The sequence below is a fragment of the Aulonocara sp. 'chitande type north' Nkhata Bay genome, linkage group LG18, assembly GCF_057382095.1.
Source record: "Aulonocara sp. 'chitande type north' Nkhata Bay isolate Kocher_YH1m ecotype deep benthic linkage group LG18, A_spYH_male_GT1.1, whole genome shotgun sequence".
Lineage (NCBI taxonomy): Eukaryota > Metazoa > Chordata > Actinopteri > Cichliformes > Cichlidae > Aulonocara > Aulonocara sp. 'chitande type north' Nkhata Bay.
In genome coordinates this window covers 17,392,454-17,411,294 of record NC_141361.1, presented here as the reverse complement: position 1 = coordinate 17,411,294, position 18,841 = coordinate 17,392,454, and the positions used below count along the sequence as shown (strand labels likewise).

General features: G+C 38.0%; 1 protein-coding gene across 6 annotated transcripts in view; it reads right to left on the bottom strand.

The window, feature by feature from the left end:
- st18 (ST18 C2H2C-type zinc finger transcription factor) overlaps positions 1-13,159 on the bottom strand; it is a 39,818-nt gene extending 26,659 nt beyond the window's left edge. For 4 of the 6 annotated variants that reach the window (XM_086271419.1, XM_086271420.1, XM_086271421.1 and 1 more), the window contains exons 1-2: positions 13,041-13,159; positions 11,848-12,022 (exon numbers count right to left, since the gene is read on the bottom strand). In XM_086271419.1, the coding sequence (XP_086127545.1) occupies positions 11,848-12,022; positions 13,041-13,094 (229 nt within the window). In that variant the 5' untranslated portion in view covers positions 13,095-13,159. Of the gene's footprint in view, positions 1-4,025; positions 4,238-11,847; positions 12,023-13,040 lie in introns of those variants that run through there. The other 2 variants (XM_086271425.1, XM_086271423.1) reach the window with 2 other exon arrangements.
- Positions 13,160-18,841: the final 5,682 nt, after the last annotated feature.

Below are 18,841 nucleotides of genomic sequence, written 5' to 3'. Positions count from 1 at the left end.
CACCCGAAACGCTAAGCTTTTTTTCCCCCTCTTTTTTTGTAGCCTTTGTGTCATTCACTTAACAACCAATCTCATTAGCTGCTGGGCTACAATGGTCTGAATTATTTTCTGTATAAATACACCACATGGTGATCTTCAAGGTAAGACCTCTGAAGGTCTTTTTCTAAACCAAAGAAAGGTAGATAGCCCATAAATAAATAAATAAATACAAAAATATATAAAATAATTAATAAAATGGGGAAAAAATGGATAATAAAAATAAACTGAAATAATTAAACGCAAGAGTCATTTAGAGTGGTTTTACTGTAACAAAAGTGAATGATGATACTTGACGGTATACATACAGTATGCATTAGAATTTGTGCTCCAACTTAAAGGGGGGAAAAAAACTTAAGAGGACTGTCGAGATTAATTATATGACCATAGTTGAATAAAAAAGAAATAGATGTCTTAAAACTGGGTACAGCTTTAGTTATTTAACACTTCGCTTGCTGGTGTGTTGTTGCCGAACCCTGAATGCATGTAAAATGTAACTATTGTAAGTACTTGAAGTCATGACAGCTGTCTATAAGCATCAGGGACATGTCTATTGGCCAACTTGACCCTTGTTAGAAAACAAAACAAATACAAAAAAGAGAATACTGCAGCCTGGGACTGCCGAGCCGGGTCACTGGAGATTTTCCAGACAAACGCCGCACAGGGGAGGGGAGGGGAGGGGAGGAAGAATAAAAAGGACAGGCTCAGAATCTCATTTTAACAGACCGCACACAATCTGGGCTCCCACAGAACTATCTCTGCCTGACCGCTTTCTATTTATCCCTTATCAGTGTTTACCAACCGCTAGTTTTCTTTCATTCACACTGTGAGGCAGTTCTCTTACTATCAGTCAACAGCTGACACCGTGGAACAGCCTCAAAGGCAAGAGGAAGGGATCAAAACTAAACCAAAGCTGTTTAAACAATACAACAGAGGAAATAAATTCATAAATCCTAATTCTTCCCAACCCACAAGGGTATAAGCAGATCCTTTATAGTTAGGCCAACAAACAAAACCACAGCCAATGAGGTACATTACAATCAAGGTAAATTCTGAAATATATTTAGAAGGGAAAAAAAAAGAAGGAAAGAAAGGCATTTAAAAAAAATCCCATGTAGTAATAATTGGGAACATTTCATAGTCTTGCCCCTGTCAGGCAAATATATGTATTCACTTAAACCTCCTTTTTTTCTCTTGTCTTTTATTGTCTTTTCAGGAAAATCCCACCTGATTCAACATTAACGTTTTTAGATCATTTTATTGTATGCTACCAACAAGCTTAAAAACATGTGTGACATTATAAGCAGCTCCAAATATTTTATTAAGATTTGGAATAAATGCCCAGTTACAGTGCTTTGGTTAGAATCATTCCACTTTTAAAGCACCAATCAGTAAAAATACAGCTCAAACCTGTTTTAATTTATATAACATAAATTGCCTTTATCAGTAATTATGCACAACTCATTAAATATTATAATATTGACTTTATTACTGGCTCAATTTGAATCAATGCAATATCACCTCTTTTAATTTAAGGGACATATTTCCACTGTGACAAACTGTGGCTTTTTACATTTATAAAAGAGCATATTTAAACAATACTTTCAGACTGCAGGCAAATTATATTCAAATGTTCAGAGAAATAAATAATAATATTGAAAGGTACTGTTAACACTGTTGCTTTACATTTTTCTCCAGCAGGACAAACAAACATCACTGTTTTTTTCTGGAATACTCTTCAAAAGTTAAGTAATTAATTACATTTATCCTTTCACCAGCTGCTCAACAGCAGATGGATCATTTCTGAGACCTTGTTGAATTAAATCCACATAATTCATTTTCCTGGATTAACTAACTGAAAGTTTGAGCAGTGGAAAAACAGGTAACACATTGTGTATTCGTCTGAAATGTATTTTATACTTGACAATGTGAAGACCCGACGGCAATTTGTTTATAATTAAGACAAGCTCTTCGTGTTTTTTTTAAAGGAGGCCAGAAGTTAAATAACATTCATTTAGTTGTGTGCTAAATACATGAAAATAGGTACAAAACAAATTTGCCATCACGGTCATTTAAAGTGTATTTCAGCTATGTGAATGGGTTTGTGAATCCAGTTTTGTTGAGCAGCAGGTACCATGGACAGTTCCTGGAGGCAAACAGAGGTTACGTTAATGTGTTGTGTAGCAACTAACTTCCCTGTGCTTTGAAGAGGAGGGTGTGGAGCAGAGAGGAATAATGCCTCTTACTTATCACTGCTTTAGCACACAGCCCTACCACAACTCTGCTGCTTTTATAATTAAAACAAAGTGTGGAGGTGCAACTTTGTAACTTCGCTCTCCTCATATGTTTTAATCTCTGTATAACGGGGCAAACTTTTCAAAGGATTACTCAGATGTGTTACACAATACTGTATCATCTGATGTCTTTTTCATGTTTATTAAGAGATGAGTGCTGCCTGTCATGAGATGATGACAAAACTTATGATCAAATGGAGACAAACAGGCACAATGACAAGTGGCATTTAATATATTTTACCACTGAGTCATATCAGTGGGAATTCTTCTAATGTAACAATGACAGAAAGAATCATTTCCCTCACAAAAATAAAAATCACTGGCAAATATAAGAGATTTAGTTTACATTTATATAAGTTGTATAGAAATACTGAAGTATTTAGCTTATATCATTTAGATTTTTTTTTGCTGAAAAAAAGAGAAATAATATTCACGTTTTAATAATTCATACACTAATCTACTCTTGACTCTCATTTAAAAGAAAATGCTCCTTAAATTAAAAAAAATAAAAAAAAATAAAAAAACAGGGATCAGCTTGAAGATGGGTCATACAAGCAGATTCTGAGGCATTAGTGTGCTCCAACTTACTAGTAAATGATGAACTTTTCCAACCAGCATCCATCCTCTTAAATCAATAGTTGCTCTGGAGACTGTTGAGTGCTTTGACCCCTTACAATTTGGTCAAAGCTAAGTCTTGCCCACGTCTACCACAAAAGTTCGCTAGTGGACTGTGTTACTGTCTCACTACATTTGGCATTAGCATATAGTTTTGTAACTTTGCCACAGTTATGATGCAAATGATAACATAAATTCAAAACAGACTGTAGCGCTTCGGCCCTGTGAATTTGTCTAAATCTGAGATTTGTCCTCAGACAATAACACAAAAGCTGATTTGTGGATTTTTTTTTTTTTTGTCAAACTATGATCACTATTAACATATCTTTTTCAGACTTGTAATACAAATTACAGAAAGCCAGGACAGGATGCAATAAAATACTTGACTGACTGCTCAAACACGTTATTGGAACACAGAGTCAATGTTTAAGTGCATTAGGCTCAGTGGTCTTGTATGTACAGCTGTCACTGTCAAAGCCACAGGCAACCTGACAATGCTTTGTCTCTACACACAATACGAACATGTGTTATTCCTAAGACAAGCTTATACTCTACACAAATGCTGTGAACTTAATCTAGGTAGACAGTATCTCATGCTATCTGGATGATCAAAAATAGGTCATGCCTCTCAAAAAGCAGTTTGAGCCATTTAATCTCCTCTCAAACTGTCTGAAACCTGGACAGAAGCTGCGCTCGCTTTCCAGCAAAGATTTTAAGAACACTGATTTGTATCAGGAAAGCAGTGTTCATGTTCATCTGTGCAACATTTTCTACAACAAACACTCCCTGACACAGTTAAAAACAACTGCCAGCACAATTCTTTTTCACATAGTCATGCAAATTCTGGACGAGGCGAGTTCCGCAGCCGAGTAAAAAAAATCAAAATTCAAAAATCTAAGTGTAAATCTAAATAAGTTTCTAACACTTGTGCGTTTCAGCTGCTGCTTTGGATCGCACAGGACAGCATCTAACAGCGTGAGCTAAAAGCCTTGTCGTTCACATTTGCGATACAGCATATCACTGATGACAAATGCTGACCAAACTGACAGTATATTAAATAAAAAGAACTTTGACACCAACCTAGTGCTGTGATCCAAAAAGTTTGATTTTCTCCCAGTCTCTTGATAGCTTAGCTGGTGCTGTGGCTTTGAAAGGTAGTCCCCAGGAATATGACATACTGTGCCTTTGACAGCCTCGAGATAAGCACCTGCGTTCGGGTCCCTTTTTACGTCACACCTCCCCATTCACAGCCCTTCAACATGATGCACATTTGCACATCAACAGCCACCAACCCCCCTCCTCGCTCTACTCCCACATCCGCAAAACACACAAACAGGCACACAAGAAGGCAGATGCGCGCACTGGGCTCTACTCATGCGCGCGTACTCTCACACAGACACACACGCAGGCACCACAGATTTGTGTGCGCTTACTGAGGATGCAGCCTACATGCAGGCAAACACACATGTGGACACATATACACTCACGGTGCACTCACAGATGATTTATTCCTTTTTCTTTTTTTTAACTCCTTCATCCAGACTTATTCATATATTGATCCTCGTTTTATGTGTTTAAAAAAACAAAAAACTTTCCCTTGGTTTGTCATAAGACCAGGGCATATGCCCTCCCAAGCTCCTCATACATCACTCATCATGCAAATGAGAGGGAATGTCACTCCTCAGCAGCAGATGGCCAGGGATGATAACAATGGCTGAACAGACCAGTTTCAATGTCTGCGACTTTATCGCTACGGCAACAACAAAAATAGATGATATGAAATCCTTGTCTGTTAATTTGATTCTCCTCCTTTTTAGTGTTTGTACCTGTCAGCCTGTTTCGTTTCTCTTGGACCATTTCAATGTAAAAGCTTTGTCTGAGGTTTTTCTGTCATCAGAAGTCTGCCTATCACTAAAAGGCACAGACCTGGAAATGATTTTTGGTGACTACGGAAAGCTGCTGCCTAGCAGTTATTCAAGTAATTAGGTGTAATTCCTCCCTGTAGTCCATGTTAGCCTCCTGAGTTAGCTCATGCGTTCGACAGGCCTGGATAGAGACAGGGAAGAATAAAAGAAGAAAGGGGCCCCGAGAAATCACAAATGCAGCTTTTCAAACCACCACCACCACCCCCCAGCCAAAGTGATGTCACCCTGCATCCTGCTGACTCCTGTTCATACAAGCCCCCATAGCAGAGAGTAAACAGTGGAAGCATTTAGCAAACAGGGCCAGATTACAATGACAAAGGCAACCACACTTCTGGGTGGAGCCTGGGGCGAGGGGGGCAAAAGAGGGGGGTGGGTTGGTGAGGCTCAGGATTTAAAATAAGTGATACCCATGAGGGGGCCCCCCCTCAAGATCCAAGCCTAGCCCTTCCCCAGCTGATGGTAGGGGCCACCCAAACACGCTTATCTGATGGTGATGTCCCCCCAGTCCCCGGGGACTGACGTGTGAACACAATATGTAATAATAATGAATTTTCAGTTCTTTTTCCTGTGATTTGTGCATTTGGTTATGCAAGGCTGGGGACTTGAGGATGGAGAATATCATTACTTAAGGTTTGGCAGTTGATCATCACCTTGTTTAATGCCTCATTTGAAAGTCTAATTTCTAACTGTCTTCAAGAGCCAATTCATGGTACACTGTGAAAGAGACATACAAAGAGAGCAGACATGCTCTGTTTTACCCTCTTTTTTCCACAATTTGTACCTGATAATCGTACAAATATATGAAAGTAAAGGATCATCTATGTAAGCATCTCATCACATGGCATGTTCTCTCATTCCTGATGTAGACAATCTCACTGTGAGGCCATGGCAAGCTTGTTCTAAGGGATGATTATTTCATGTCCACGACCAGACATCAGCTTTGTTTGAAGAAAACACAAAAACAATCAACTCGTGTTAAGCAGTCCCGGCAAATTGTGAGAGCATATTGAAGACCGCGCAACAACACCATTTACGAAAATGTAACATTTTCTTTTGCCCATAACATCTGCTCGGATCTCGAAAAAGAGAGAACTCATTCAGAGGCAACATGCAACATAAACTAGTGTTTTGTCAAGCTATTTCATCAACTGAAAATGTGGGCATAACTGGAGAGAGCTGATGGAGAAATGAAAGAGGAGTGGGTTGGACAAAATTACATGTCAAACAAGGGTTCACATTTAAAAAGTCCTGCTCATATTTGTAGAAAGTGTTTGATTGCATTTAGAAAGGTATTACAATGGGTCACATCTGTGTCTAAAAGCTTTTTGCATTCTGCTGCAAATTATGTAAGCAAAGTGAAGTGTCACAGCACCCTGTTGTTTTGAGCACTATACCTTCCTCCTGTGAAACCTACACAAATATGTTTAACTGAATTCTTCTAATGTACTGCAGGATCAAAATGTCAGCGGTATAACTTCAACAAACCCCCTCACTCAACACCCCGCCCTGTAATTTCAACAAAGCAACACGACTAATTTTGCGTGGCAGCCCGTACAGCCAAACAACAATGCATATTCACTGTCCCATTGAATGTGATAGACACGTAGAAATCTATATTGAACTGTGGTTAATTTCGGCTGTAATGCTTCAAGCTCGGTCTAAAATGACACAAATGGTATTTCTTGGTGGTACTGAACCCTCATTGTGCAACCACTTGATGCCGCTTGTTCATCGCCACAAAGTCACATAAAAGGACTGAATTAAATTTTAAATTAATTATTTGCATATGCAAATATGGGTAACCAAACATAAGTACATGTTGTTGATATGGCTCCAGGATGTAGAACTATCTTTATGTTAATGTCAACAGACAGGGAATATTCTTTTGAAAATACAGTGCATTTTTCATGGGGATCATTATCTACACTGCATGTCAGTGTGTCTCAGTTAAAGGAAATGATTAGATTACTTCCCAGCAATCCCCTTTTGGGCGATTTATGTGTGACCGTGGGCAACCTTACAATATGTTTATTCAGTGTCCTTTGAAGAGACTTCAATAACATTTGGAATGTTTTGTGAACAAATGTAGGTTGGTTTTATTTATCTCTTCATTGAACCAATGCCTTTGGAGCTACTGTAGGGCCACGGTTATATTTGAGTTTGAAAAAGTTTCTCCAAACTTGATAAATCCTCCTCTAGTAGGGTGTGAAATACTCTTTTTAATGAACTAATACAAATTACTCTGTAGCCAAATTTCTGTTTTTTAAAAAAGAAACAGGTGACCAAACTTTTGAGGTGAAAAGGGTTATAGGTGAGCTTGTATGTCACTTGCAAATGTTTACTGAAACTACATAGGAAGAAATGTTGTTTAACATAATTACAGTGGCATTAGCATCCATACATCCAGTACATTCAAAATGAAAAGGAGCTTTTATTATTAGCTTTGCATTTATCTGACTGATGAATTAACCAAAGAGCCAAACTTTAAGGTTTGTATGGCAGAAAAGCTGCACACGGGATCATAAAATCCAGAAACCACGGTGATTATTAAGACTGCATCACAATTCTAATTGATTCCATTTTATTTTATGTTTTATATGGCATAGCTCACAATTTGCTATTTACCAAGACGTTTTACCATTGTAAGCTTAAGCCCAAACAATGTAAAAGTGAGAACACAAAGAGTCCACAATTATCTATATAATGTATTTAGCAATTTCAGTGAAAAGCCTCATTAGTCAGCGATTGTTTGTCCTCTTTCTCTTTTTCCCATGTTGATCAGATTTTACAAAACGGGGCAGGTAATCAAGCAAACATTATTTTCACATCTATAAAGTGCAGTCATAGAAACAAAATAATAACAAAATAAGAGTTTGGTTTAAATATATTTACATCTATAAGTATCAGTGGCAACAATCACAACTGGTTCTTACATTTACCAGCCTAAACTGAGAATGTCTGATTGGTTACATTTAATAAATCAGCACTTGATTGGTCAGTCGATGTCTTCTTTTTCAAAGGCCTGTAGACTCACTTTGTTGTGTCATTGAGAGGTTAGGTCCAGATATGAGTGCCCATCTTTTTCACTCAGGCAGGCAGACAATGAAGCAGACACGCCTATAAATGGCGAGATAGGAGCTTGGATGTTCAGCCAAAAACGAGCATCTACACAATGGTAACAGGTGTGTATAATGCATGCTTTGATAATGACCTTGGTGGCTGTAATAGTATGTCTAGACACAACTAACAAGAGGCATTTGTGTCTGGTCTCAGAAGTCCTAGAGGTGCTCCGTAGCAAGATCCTAAGGATAAGATATTCATTAGAGATTGTTGGTCATTAAAACTAAAGGAAAAATGTGTCAGATGTATGTAGGCTACTAAAATAAAAGATTTTTTTCCATGACACTGGAAAAATTAGGTATCAGAAAAGTTTACTTTATCACTCAACAAAATATTTGCAGGGCTGTTTGCATAATAAGCTAAAATCATCTTGAGTATTCAGAGATATGCACTTGAATAAATAGAAAAAAAAACTCCATTAATGTGGATGGCTTGCAATTTTTGATTGCGCCAGATACAGGAAGCTTGCTGACATGAACGAAAATGCAAATGCCCTTTGAGCAAAACAAAGAAATTGATTATGAAGTAAGTTTCTACAGCACAAGTAGCTGGCTTTGAGTGATTAATGGGGGTGGGTCATTGATTTCCTTTTGTTTAGATCTTGGTTAACTTTCTGGAGACACAATTATAATTTGTTTCCAAACAATAAATCCAATCTAGCTTGAGCAAATTAAATTTCCCTATGGCCTCTTCTGCGTCATTTTACATCTGAAATGGATTGTTATCAAAAGGCATTGCATGTAAATGTCTGCTGTTTCTGTTTATATTTGTTACATTTTTGATTAGATATTGTTTTTCTCGGTATACTGGAAGGTGAGCACTTCCTAAGATTAGAAAGAGCTGTTTACAGAGATCTGCATGACTTGTCAGCTACAGTGCCAGGGGTTAATCCCCCAGTTCTCTCTTCAGTAGCTGTTTGTAACACATATCAAGATTTCTGATATCAAATCTATCTAAGTTGTAAGAGAAATGTTGTTCATCTGTTGTCTGAAACATGCTAAAACGTTTTGTATTCACTGAATGAGCACACTTATATTAGCTTTGCTAAAGGTTGGGGAAATATGTTTGAGATATTGCGGCACAATTTACTTGCAGCATATTTACAAGTCAAATTGGAGTGTTACTGACTACTTTATTTAAAGGCTTTTGCCATATTCTTCAGCTTTACAACTTTGAAAACTTCCACAGATCCAGACATTTATACTTCCTGATTTCTCGCATCATCTCTCCAAGATAGTGATAATACGATTTCTGTGTTTTTCGCTGTTGAGAAACAAACTGGATTATGAACAGATCACTACATAAACAGCTTTCTAAAAGGAGGCAGCTATTTTAAAAAAGGCTGAAGAAATGCAAAGAGGGATTTAAATTTTAATTTGAATTTATTCCAGCAAGTGAAAGGTTCTTTTGAGAGGGGATTTCAGCAAAGATGATGGTATTTAAAAGTGATAAACAAGCATCTAAACCTCCAGTGGAAAACAGTCATTCTGCTTCTTTCTAGTGTAGGGGAGGAATTGGGCTTGCTATGGTCACATCCAAAAAATAAGAATAAGTAATAGTAGTAATTAAAATGTAAATAAATGGGATCCGTGGAGATATTTCAACTGATTTCTCTCATAAATTGTGCAATTAACATTTTGTCTTGACACACCTTGCGACTCCGGATGTAAAGCTATATGTCCTCAGGTGCAAATTCATGTTCTCCGTGTACTTGGCATCGCATACTTTTTACTGTATTGGATGCTTAAAAAATCGTTCACACTTATCACATGAAATTTAAATCCTGTGCCTCAACATGACAGAGGAACACCAGGCAAAGTTCAAATATAAATGCTTTACAAATTAGAATTTGCTTTTAATTAAGGATTGTGGCTGTGCGGTTTGAGGCAGTATCTGAAAAAAATCTAGGGATATTTTTTTCTTCTTCTTTTTTTGGTGAATGACTCACTCTGGGCAGTGACATATCACATTTGGCTGACAAAGAATGATTAACCAAGGCTGTCATCTATTATATATATAATATATGGATTATAATGCTGTGACTGGATTTCAAGTGTTTCTATTCTCTACCGGATGACCACTAAACTTAAGCACAGAAACCTATGCCACACAAGAAAGACAAAGAGTTACATCATTTTGTTGAAGAGTTAATCCGATCACGGACAGTGTGTGTGCATTTGCTATCTTCGGAAAATGCCAGCAAAGGCGCTAAGTAAACCTATTTTACAAGACTCCCTCACAAGGATACAGTGCCAGTATCGGGATAAAATTTCACACAGCGGCATGGCTCAGTCACATAACCTAAGCAGGCTTAGGAAAAATGGAACACTACAAAGTATTGCACTTTCTTCTGCTCGTATGTCTGTTGCAGAATACAAAATGCTCAGATGCATGATGTGAGTTTGAGCATGAAAGCCAAAGAGAACTAATGGCTGAATAGCATGTAGATACTGTTGTTAATGCTCCGAGTTGTTTAAAATGGTAGATTATGGAAGTGTGCACCTGGCATTCTGCAGGCTAGCCTGGCAACACTCCTCCCTTATAATTATAATGAACACACTGTAATTCAGGGTTGAGGCTGAAATACGAATGATGTCCTCTGAGACAGCTTGTTTTAATGGTTATGCAGAAGAGTTCCTAGAAGTGCAGATGGCAGATGCAGTGCCTTTGAAGCTATTTACAGATTGTACACTACATGGTATGGAAAGACCCATAGTGTGAAGCCATATTGCTTTTTTGTGCTCCTCAATTAGATATTGTGTTGGCTGTATACTAATAAAGCACTAATAAAAGCTTAAGATGTGATTTTGAATATTTAGAGCAATACTGATAGAGCACGTTAGATATCATGGCTACAAAAGCTTGGTAATGCCTGCACGGCCTGTGTGTTTCTTTCAAATTCTTAGTTTGACCACATAGGGGTGCATTTGCTCAAAACGTGGGTCCTCATGCAGTCCTTCATTACAGAGTTTTGGAAAGCTGGTATCTATTTTTTATTTTTTGGGTAGATGAAACTCCATAATACTGCATGTAAACACTCAGTGTATGGGAGATAATATGCTGCAATCAAGATAAGCGAAACCAAAAGAACCCATATGGACACTTTCTGCTGTCCATTTAGACACTTTAACTTGAAAATATTGTCCACGTTTATAATTTTAACACAAATAATGACTGCCTATTTTAAAGTAAAATGTCGGTACCTGTTTGCATTGAAAATATTCAACCAGTGTATTTTCCCCCCCCATGTAGCCCATACTTAATGTATCTCTCTCCCTGGCACAGTCCCAATCCTTTATAAAAGAGTGTGGAGCTTTTGAATCAGTCCACTGCTGTGATACAAGAGCAGGTATTGAAACAACAAAAATGTTAACTCCAAGAAAAAGTTTTGCCGCATTAAAGTCACACAGGAGCCGCATTAGCATGTGAAAAGAATAAACAGGAGCATTCTCAGTTACACACTCCACCTGGCTGCTAACCAGCGTCCTTGTCAGAAGTCCACCCACCGCACTGGCTAACACTGAAAGACCTCCTGGGGACCGCAGTGACCATTCACTCGGTTCTCTCTTTTTCCCATGCACCTGTGACTGTTTTTGTGTTTGCTATTTTTTGCTTTGTCTTTTTCTGGCAACACTGTATCATCGGAGACACACTTTCCCTCAAAAGGAATTCTCTTGCCCAACAATGTGGTTTGTTTGTTCACCGGATATGGCAGGCCAGAGAGTCAAATGAAAAAAAAAAACACACACAAAAAAACCCAAGTCACTGCAGTAATAATTAAAATTGCCACAAGAAAAACAAGTGGATAGACACATTAGTATGAATAGACTAGAAATAAGAAAATAGTGTACTTTTACCAACTGGTTTCTTGCCGAGTTGGGGGGCTTCACAGGTGCAGTTGGAAAGGCTCTTCTCCTTACTCTCCTCGGACGGCTCATCCGGCTTCTCCATGGTCCTGGACCTTAGAGAGCTGCTTTTCCATTTTCCAAAGGACTTTGCCACAATCGCTTTGTCCGCTCCTTTCATTGTTTTCTGTAAAACACATTTACAGCATGACTTCCCAGGTTTATCCCTCTTGTGAGCCATCTGCCCCCTTTTTTGGCTCTCAATAAACCTGGGCTCATCTTTTCCAAACCCAAAGTAAGAGAGAATTAGGGCATTGTGTGCATATGCATTCTCTTAAGCATTCCAGAAAATTTCCTGATTGCCCTGGCATCTTTTGTAGAGAGAGCGCTTGGACATTGTTTTTCTCCTGACATTTTGCAATCCTGTGTGGAGAGAGTCGTACTGATTGAAACAGTATAAAACAATACTTTGCAAAGTACCCACACAGTAAACAGTAGATGGAAGCTGAAAAAAAAACCCAAACAAACATGTTTTCATATTTAATCCAACTTAAAGGAAATAAAAATAGCACATTATGCCCTAATTGAGTGCTGTACAGTCCACAAATACTATTACAAGGCCGATCAGGATTAGCAGTGGAACATACCTAGTTATCTATTTCTGAGTGCCAAGACTGCTAGCAGTGGGCAACTAAATTTCAAAAGCTGGCAAATCCAGTTGTCTCCTAAATACAGAAAGTACTTAAATCCAGAGCTAACAGAAGAAAAAGACGGATAAAGGGTGCTCTGCATATCACCGAAAAGCTTGTGCACTTTTCAGAATCACTGGCTAGGTTAAACAAATATGCTAAGTAGAGATCAAAACAATCCTTTGATCTGCAGCCTAGTTTCCAGAGGAATGGCTTGGCTGTTGTTGTAAATAACTTGTATAAATCTATATACCATTTGCCTTCAGGTAATATCAAAAGTGCCAGGGATTCACAGGCAAATACCTTGTGGTTAGGAAATAGATCAGATAAAAGCATATAAATATTTCAGCAACACTGCACTCTGTCATTTCCTGTATTACAGCAGAGCTTTTTTAACCCCATATGATCGTGTTACTTACTTTGTTCTATCACAGAGAAATGAGTGAGAAAATAAACTGCATACGAAAATGACTTTCTACTCCTTTCTATTTGATAGTTTTTAAAAAATGTTCCTACCTTCAGCATGCCATTCAGGTCAAACACAGTGTAAAACATTGTGCTAAACTTCATACAAAAGAGGCTTGAAGAATCAGAATGCAGAAGCTATGCAACTTGCTGACTAACTTTGCCCTGTGTTTTGATCGAGCACACAAAGAAAAACGCTGTCCATTCAAAACAGACAGCATAACTCTTTTCAGAGAGGGGGGACCGTGAACAAACGAGGCCATGTCCTGTGCTGCAGTCAGTTTCCCATCAGGCCTGCACAGTGCACGGTGAGGGCCACAGGGACTGGGACCGGCTGACACCACACTCACAGCCAACAGAACAACTTTTGTGCGCACTATCGTCCTTTGGAGACTTTTTTTTTCTGTCACCCAAAATTGGACAACCAGGCTTTTTGGTTTATAGCTTGCTCTACCTCATTGCCCTCAGACTGCTGACAAATTTAAAAAGCAAAAAACTGTCTGGTAAAAAATTTGATTTTAAGATTATATTCTTTAAAGAATATAATATGATTGACATTAAAAAATAAAACATGTTGCAAAGCTAAAAACTCGCAAATTGTGGGTGAACAGAAATTCTGATGCTATTCGACTTATTCAGACTTACTATTTGTGAGCAGACAAATTTCACCAGAGCTCTTTTAAGCAGCGCTCTTACCAGGGTAACTAGACTGGTTGAATAAAAATTGAGAAAAATGAAGCAAGGCTTAAAACATGTTTAATTGCTGGTAGCATGAATAAAGCAACTAGGTAGGGGGCACTTAAACACCAAGTTAAACTAGCCAGCACAGCAGGCAACGTTCACAGACTGAGATGCTTGGGTAACTGATGTACTATCAAAAGTATGTTTGGAAGGTAACAGACAACAAGTTAAGGGATAAGGATGTTTTAAATGGCCTGTGCTGAAACTGATACGCTTTTTCTGACGAGGGGCTGAGAAAAGCATTATATCTACACAAAGATGAACAACCCTGGACTTTTCTGTATCATGTAACCTACTGTAACGTGTCTGTAACATGTAGCCTACATGTTCTGTGGAATGCTGTATAAACTATAAATAAAAGTAGAATATAATTGTATGCATATCACTGACACCCTGTATTATTATTATTAATATTAGAAATAGTGCAAAGACAGCAATTTTAGTGAAGTTAGAAGCTGGCAGGCATAAGGACAACGCTGGAAAAGTTAAACAAAAAGCACCCGGGTTAATTAGGTTAATTAACAAACATGTCGGAGTATTAAAAAACACATTCTAGAGAGCATGGGTTTTTCTGTACTTCACATGGTGAGCTATAGCTATTTCAGCAGATAGTTCAATTTAAAAATAATTTTTGAGGGTCACTGATCTTTGAGCCCTGAGATAGCTGCTTTAAAAATGGACATTATTCTGTAGTAGAGATCAGTCAAGAGCTCAAAAACACTGAAAACAGAAAGCACACTTAGTCCCCGCATCCACAAATACAAGTTAGTCAGAAAGTCCAACATCTACAAAAAAACAAACAAACATATAAACAACATGTACGTGGGTTAACTCGCACATGTGAAGGCACCATTAATGCCGTACGTCTTTTTCAGGGAAGGCCTTGCTAATATCAGCAAAACAATGTCCATCTAACCCTGTACAAAACATGACGCTGTGGTAATTTATTCAGGCTAGCTCACCTGCACTCAAGATCTGTCCCTCACTGAAAGAAACATTATAAAATGAAAAATATAACACTGAAAGTCCTGAACTGTTGAGCTGCTGAAATACTGCAAGTACAGGAAAACATTTGCTTTAAAGACTACAGCAGTTGGTCTCCTCATTTGCCAAACACAGTGTTGTTAAAAGGAGAGATGATGCAACCCAGCAGTAAACATGCCCCTGTTCATGCTCTCTTTTTTAAGGGTTTGTCTTAGTACTCTTATGGTGTACTTTCTGCTGTCTTTGTACAATTATTAATAAAATAAAAGGTTTAAATGATTTGATAAACATCGGACTTGGTATTTTTATCCACATTTTAAACAGAATTTCAACTTCTTGGAAATGGTATTATACTTGCTGTAGCACCGGGACCCCTGGTACAAAACTATTTTTTTTTTGCTGTGCAAAATGTGTTTGCAATAATCTGGTATTTGAAAACACTAAAATGCCACATTTTAAACATGTTTCTTGAATAATTTTAAAAATAAAGCTATTACTGTGAATTATATATAAAGGATGTATGCATTTTAGATTTGTTGTGTGATTGTTTTATGTGCTTTGTGAGTTTGAGTTAACAATTCTTAGGAGGATTGCTGTTTTTATAGAGTGTATATAGACACTTAAATGCCTACCAAGAATCACGTTCTATGAAAATTATGCAGGCACGAGTCTTTTAAGACGAAATATCCCATAATTTCATCGCTACAACCTATTTTTACACCTGACGAGACTTTTTAACCCTAAAAACTTCCCTTAGGTGTCTGGAGGATATCACGGGAGCTTTATCTACCTTCTCTAGAGTCCTGGAAAAGCAATTTTGAGAGAGAACAGAATGTACCATATTCTTGACCCGTCTGCCTCAGATGCTTGCTGTATATGGAACTGAATACTGGACGTGAATTGTATCATTCTCTGTGTCAACTTGTTAGATGGCAGTTGCTGTAGTGGAGTGGTGAGAGCGGCACATATGCATTATAGGAGAAAATTGTGAAATGACAGATTCCGGGTGTGATACTGAGGGAATGACTAACTAATAGGAGGGGTGCTCCAGGCTGTTAGCTTTGAAAAGCAGTTTGCACATTACTTTATCTTGTCAATCAGATTCCTGGAATGGAAGAGGTGACTGATAACTTGAATTAATTATTTTCTTATTGCATGCATGTGTTAATTCATGTTAATTTATGTCCCTTACCGGCCCAAGCCAGAATATCCAGAGTAAAGCGCCACCTCTGGCACCCAGATCACCACACCACTCTCTTTGCATATATTTATATCAAATGAAAGACTTTTTTTTTAATCCTGTTGGAACAAGGACTCACTGCCAAATTTGATTTTTAAATGTACTTTTAAGCTTTTCATGGTTTCTGCTTGCATTTTTTCATAACAACTGAGCATCATGGTGCAGTATTTATGGCTATGATGGGATTTGAAAGTTACAGATTATTTTTTTCTAAGCAAATCCTACACCTTCTTTTCTTAAAGAACACTCAAATAACACAGCTAAGGTCAACCCCGAGAAGGCATACTGCGTTCATACATACATTCTCTTCATCCGTAATTTAATTTCTTTAAAAAAATACAGTTTATCACAAAAATGGAAGGTTTACATTAATAAATCGGGCTTCCTGACTGCATTTCATCGCAAACATGAGCGGCAGCCATTCTGTACAATGCACAGAGCATACTTTAAACAATTGCTTTTCATTAAACATCTTTAAACATTCTGACAAATTTAACTTCCCATGAACACAGAGGATAAGAGGAAAAACATTTCTCTGATGAGAACAGAAACAGCAAGAAGTTCTAACAAGGAAAAGCCTGCCAGGTGGCGAACTGGCTGCACCAACAGAACGCACAATCTGTCTGCTTCTCCTTCCAAACCATTGACAGCTGCCATCACCAGCCTTGCACACTCGCACTCAGTGGCTCCTCAGCTCCCTGCCCATCCCTCTTTAGTGTTTCCTGCTAACCTCAGAGACAGGGTCACCTGGCCCCCTAGTTGCCCGTCTGTGGGGCCCTGCTGGCCCCCTGGAGACTGGCCTGCATGGGGATGCATGGCTAACAGAGGTCTAGTAAATCCTCTTTAATATGCAAACCAAGGGGCTATTCCTTTGACCCAAGACCGTAGCTTTTCTAACAGTGAAATCCAAAAATATTCAAGTGATGTACAACGATGAGATTCGATGAACCGTTTTTGATCTGCTGGCTGTTTGATATTAAGCCTTATCACAGACAAACAACAACATATTCAGGCTGTCTTTAGTCAGGTAGGATATTTCAGTTAAATCAGAGTCATGTGTCGTGTGATGGAAGCAGATTAACCTCCCCTTTTTAAAAAAAAAACAACAACAACAACAACTTACAGTTAATTTATTTGTAAAATTAGAGCAGCAGTTTTGCACTGAGCAAAACCTAAGCACACAGATGCACAGAGGCTAAAGTGAAGAGTGTTCCACAAAGCTAGCATTGCAACTGGGCTAAAAATAAAACCTGGCAAAGTTATTCTGATCCCTTATTGGTCCCATAGTTTGATTTCACATTTAGCATTTGCATTCCCCTCCGCATAAACATTTCATTCTTCCCCTCCTGCAGTACAATGAGACTTGAGTGACTTTGGCAGCAGATTTTGGATCGGTGCTCCTGAATCCACCAGTGTATGTTATCAGCAGGTAAACAAGCTTTCGAACAAAGCCATAATGGAACTGCAAGCGGCATAAAGAGGCTCATCTCAAAAGCTATACAGCCCATCAAAGCTGGTGTCATTTCCTCAACACTGCACTGCAGCTGGAAAATGCATGGCTGTTAGTTACAGTTTAAATCGCCTGTCTATTTTCAGACACTTCGGAACTATTTGTATTGATTATTTACTTGTCAGTAAGCAGCCAGATTACCAAAATAAGACAACAGATTTTAATGTTTACTGGATTCTTCTCCGTTTTTGTTCTGTGGTAGGAAATCAAAAACTGTGTCATGCACTAAATTAAAGGGATTTGCACTATAGGGTATTTGAATAATTATTTTCTACTGAAAATGAAATAGTTCTATCTATATTTGGAAGGATTACTGATGGCATTGAACTTAATGTGAAAATAATTTGCCTTTTAAATACATAGTTAAGCTATATCCTACACTTTCTGCTCACCAGATGCAATCTTGTTAACCACACGCCTGGATGCTTGTCACCAAACTTTCCACATATTTGCCTTTTGGGTACAGCTCCGATGCACAACTAAACCTACGCACTCTCCTCCCAGTGAGTGGAGAAGCCTCAAAGCTTTTCTTTCACATGCTGCATTATCTCTATAACGGTAATTATCCATAAAACTATGCCATCAGATGGTTATGATTTCCAATATGAACCCAATAAATGTGTTTAAATTTTGAATTATCATATTTATGTAGATATGTGTTACTAATAGTGATTATGTTCGTCATGTGGGTAGAAAATCAACCATCCTTATATTCTCACATACTCACATATTTCTCAGACATTTCATCACACATTTAATCTGCCCCTGTCTAAGATTTTCTACTGAACCTGTAGTCAAGGCAGAGAGAGGACAATAACGGATGAGATTATGAAGCATGTCTGTTAAAGCATGTCTGTTTGATCATCATTCTGTTTAGGTGAAGTTCTCTACTTGGTCTCTTCAGTCCCTGACAGCAGATATATAACCTAATCTCTTTCCCTAACCCTTTTCTTAGGCATGAATAGGGTGGAAATGTGATGGCATTAAGTCGATTTACTCCTTGGTTTGCAGTTTCAGCCTTAATGCCTCTTGGCTCTTCTTCAACACACTCGCTCCATTTAGATTTCTAAAATATAAATGTTACGTTAAGGCTTTCCTATTTATTTTCATTTATCCATCATTTGAAGTTCATGCATATATTTACTCTACAAATAATGCTTGTTTATTTGCAGCACCATCTATCTAGTATAGTGTCAGAGATATTGGAAAATCAAATACAACTTGTGTATTATCTTCAAATACAGAATATATCAGCAACAAAGCGCAAGATCTCAGACTGTAAGACATTATTTGTGAGTCGTCTTTGACATCATTTTGATATTTCACATTTACTCATCTAAACCTTCATTTAGTGCCTCTGGCATATGTTGACATGCA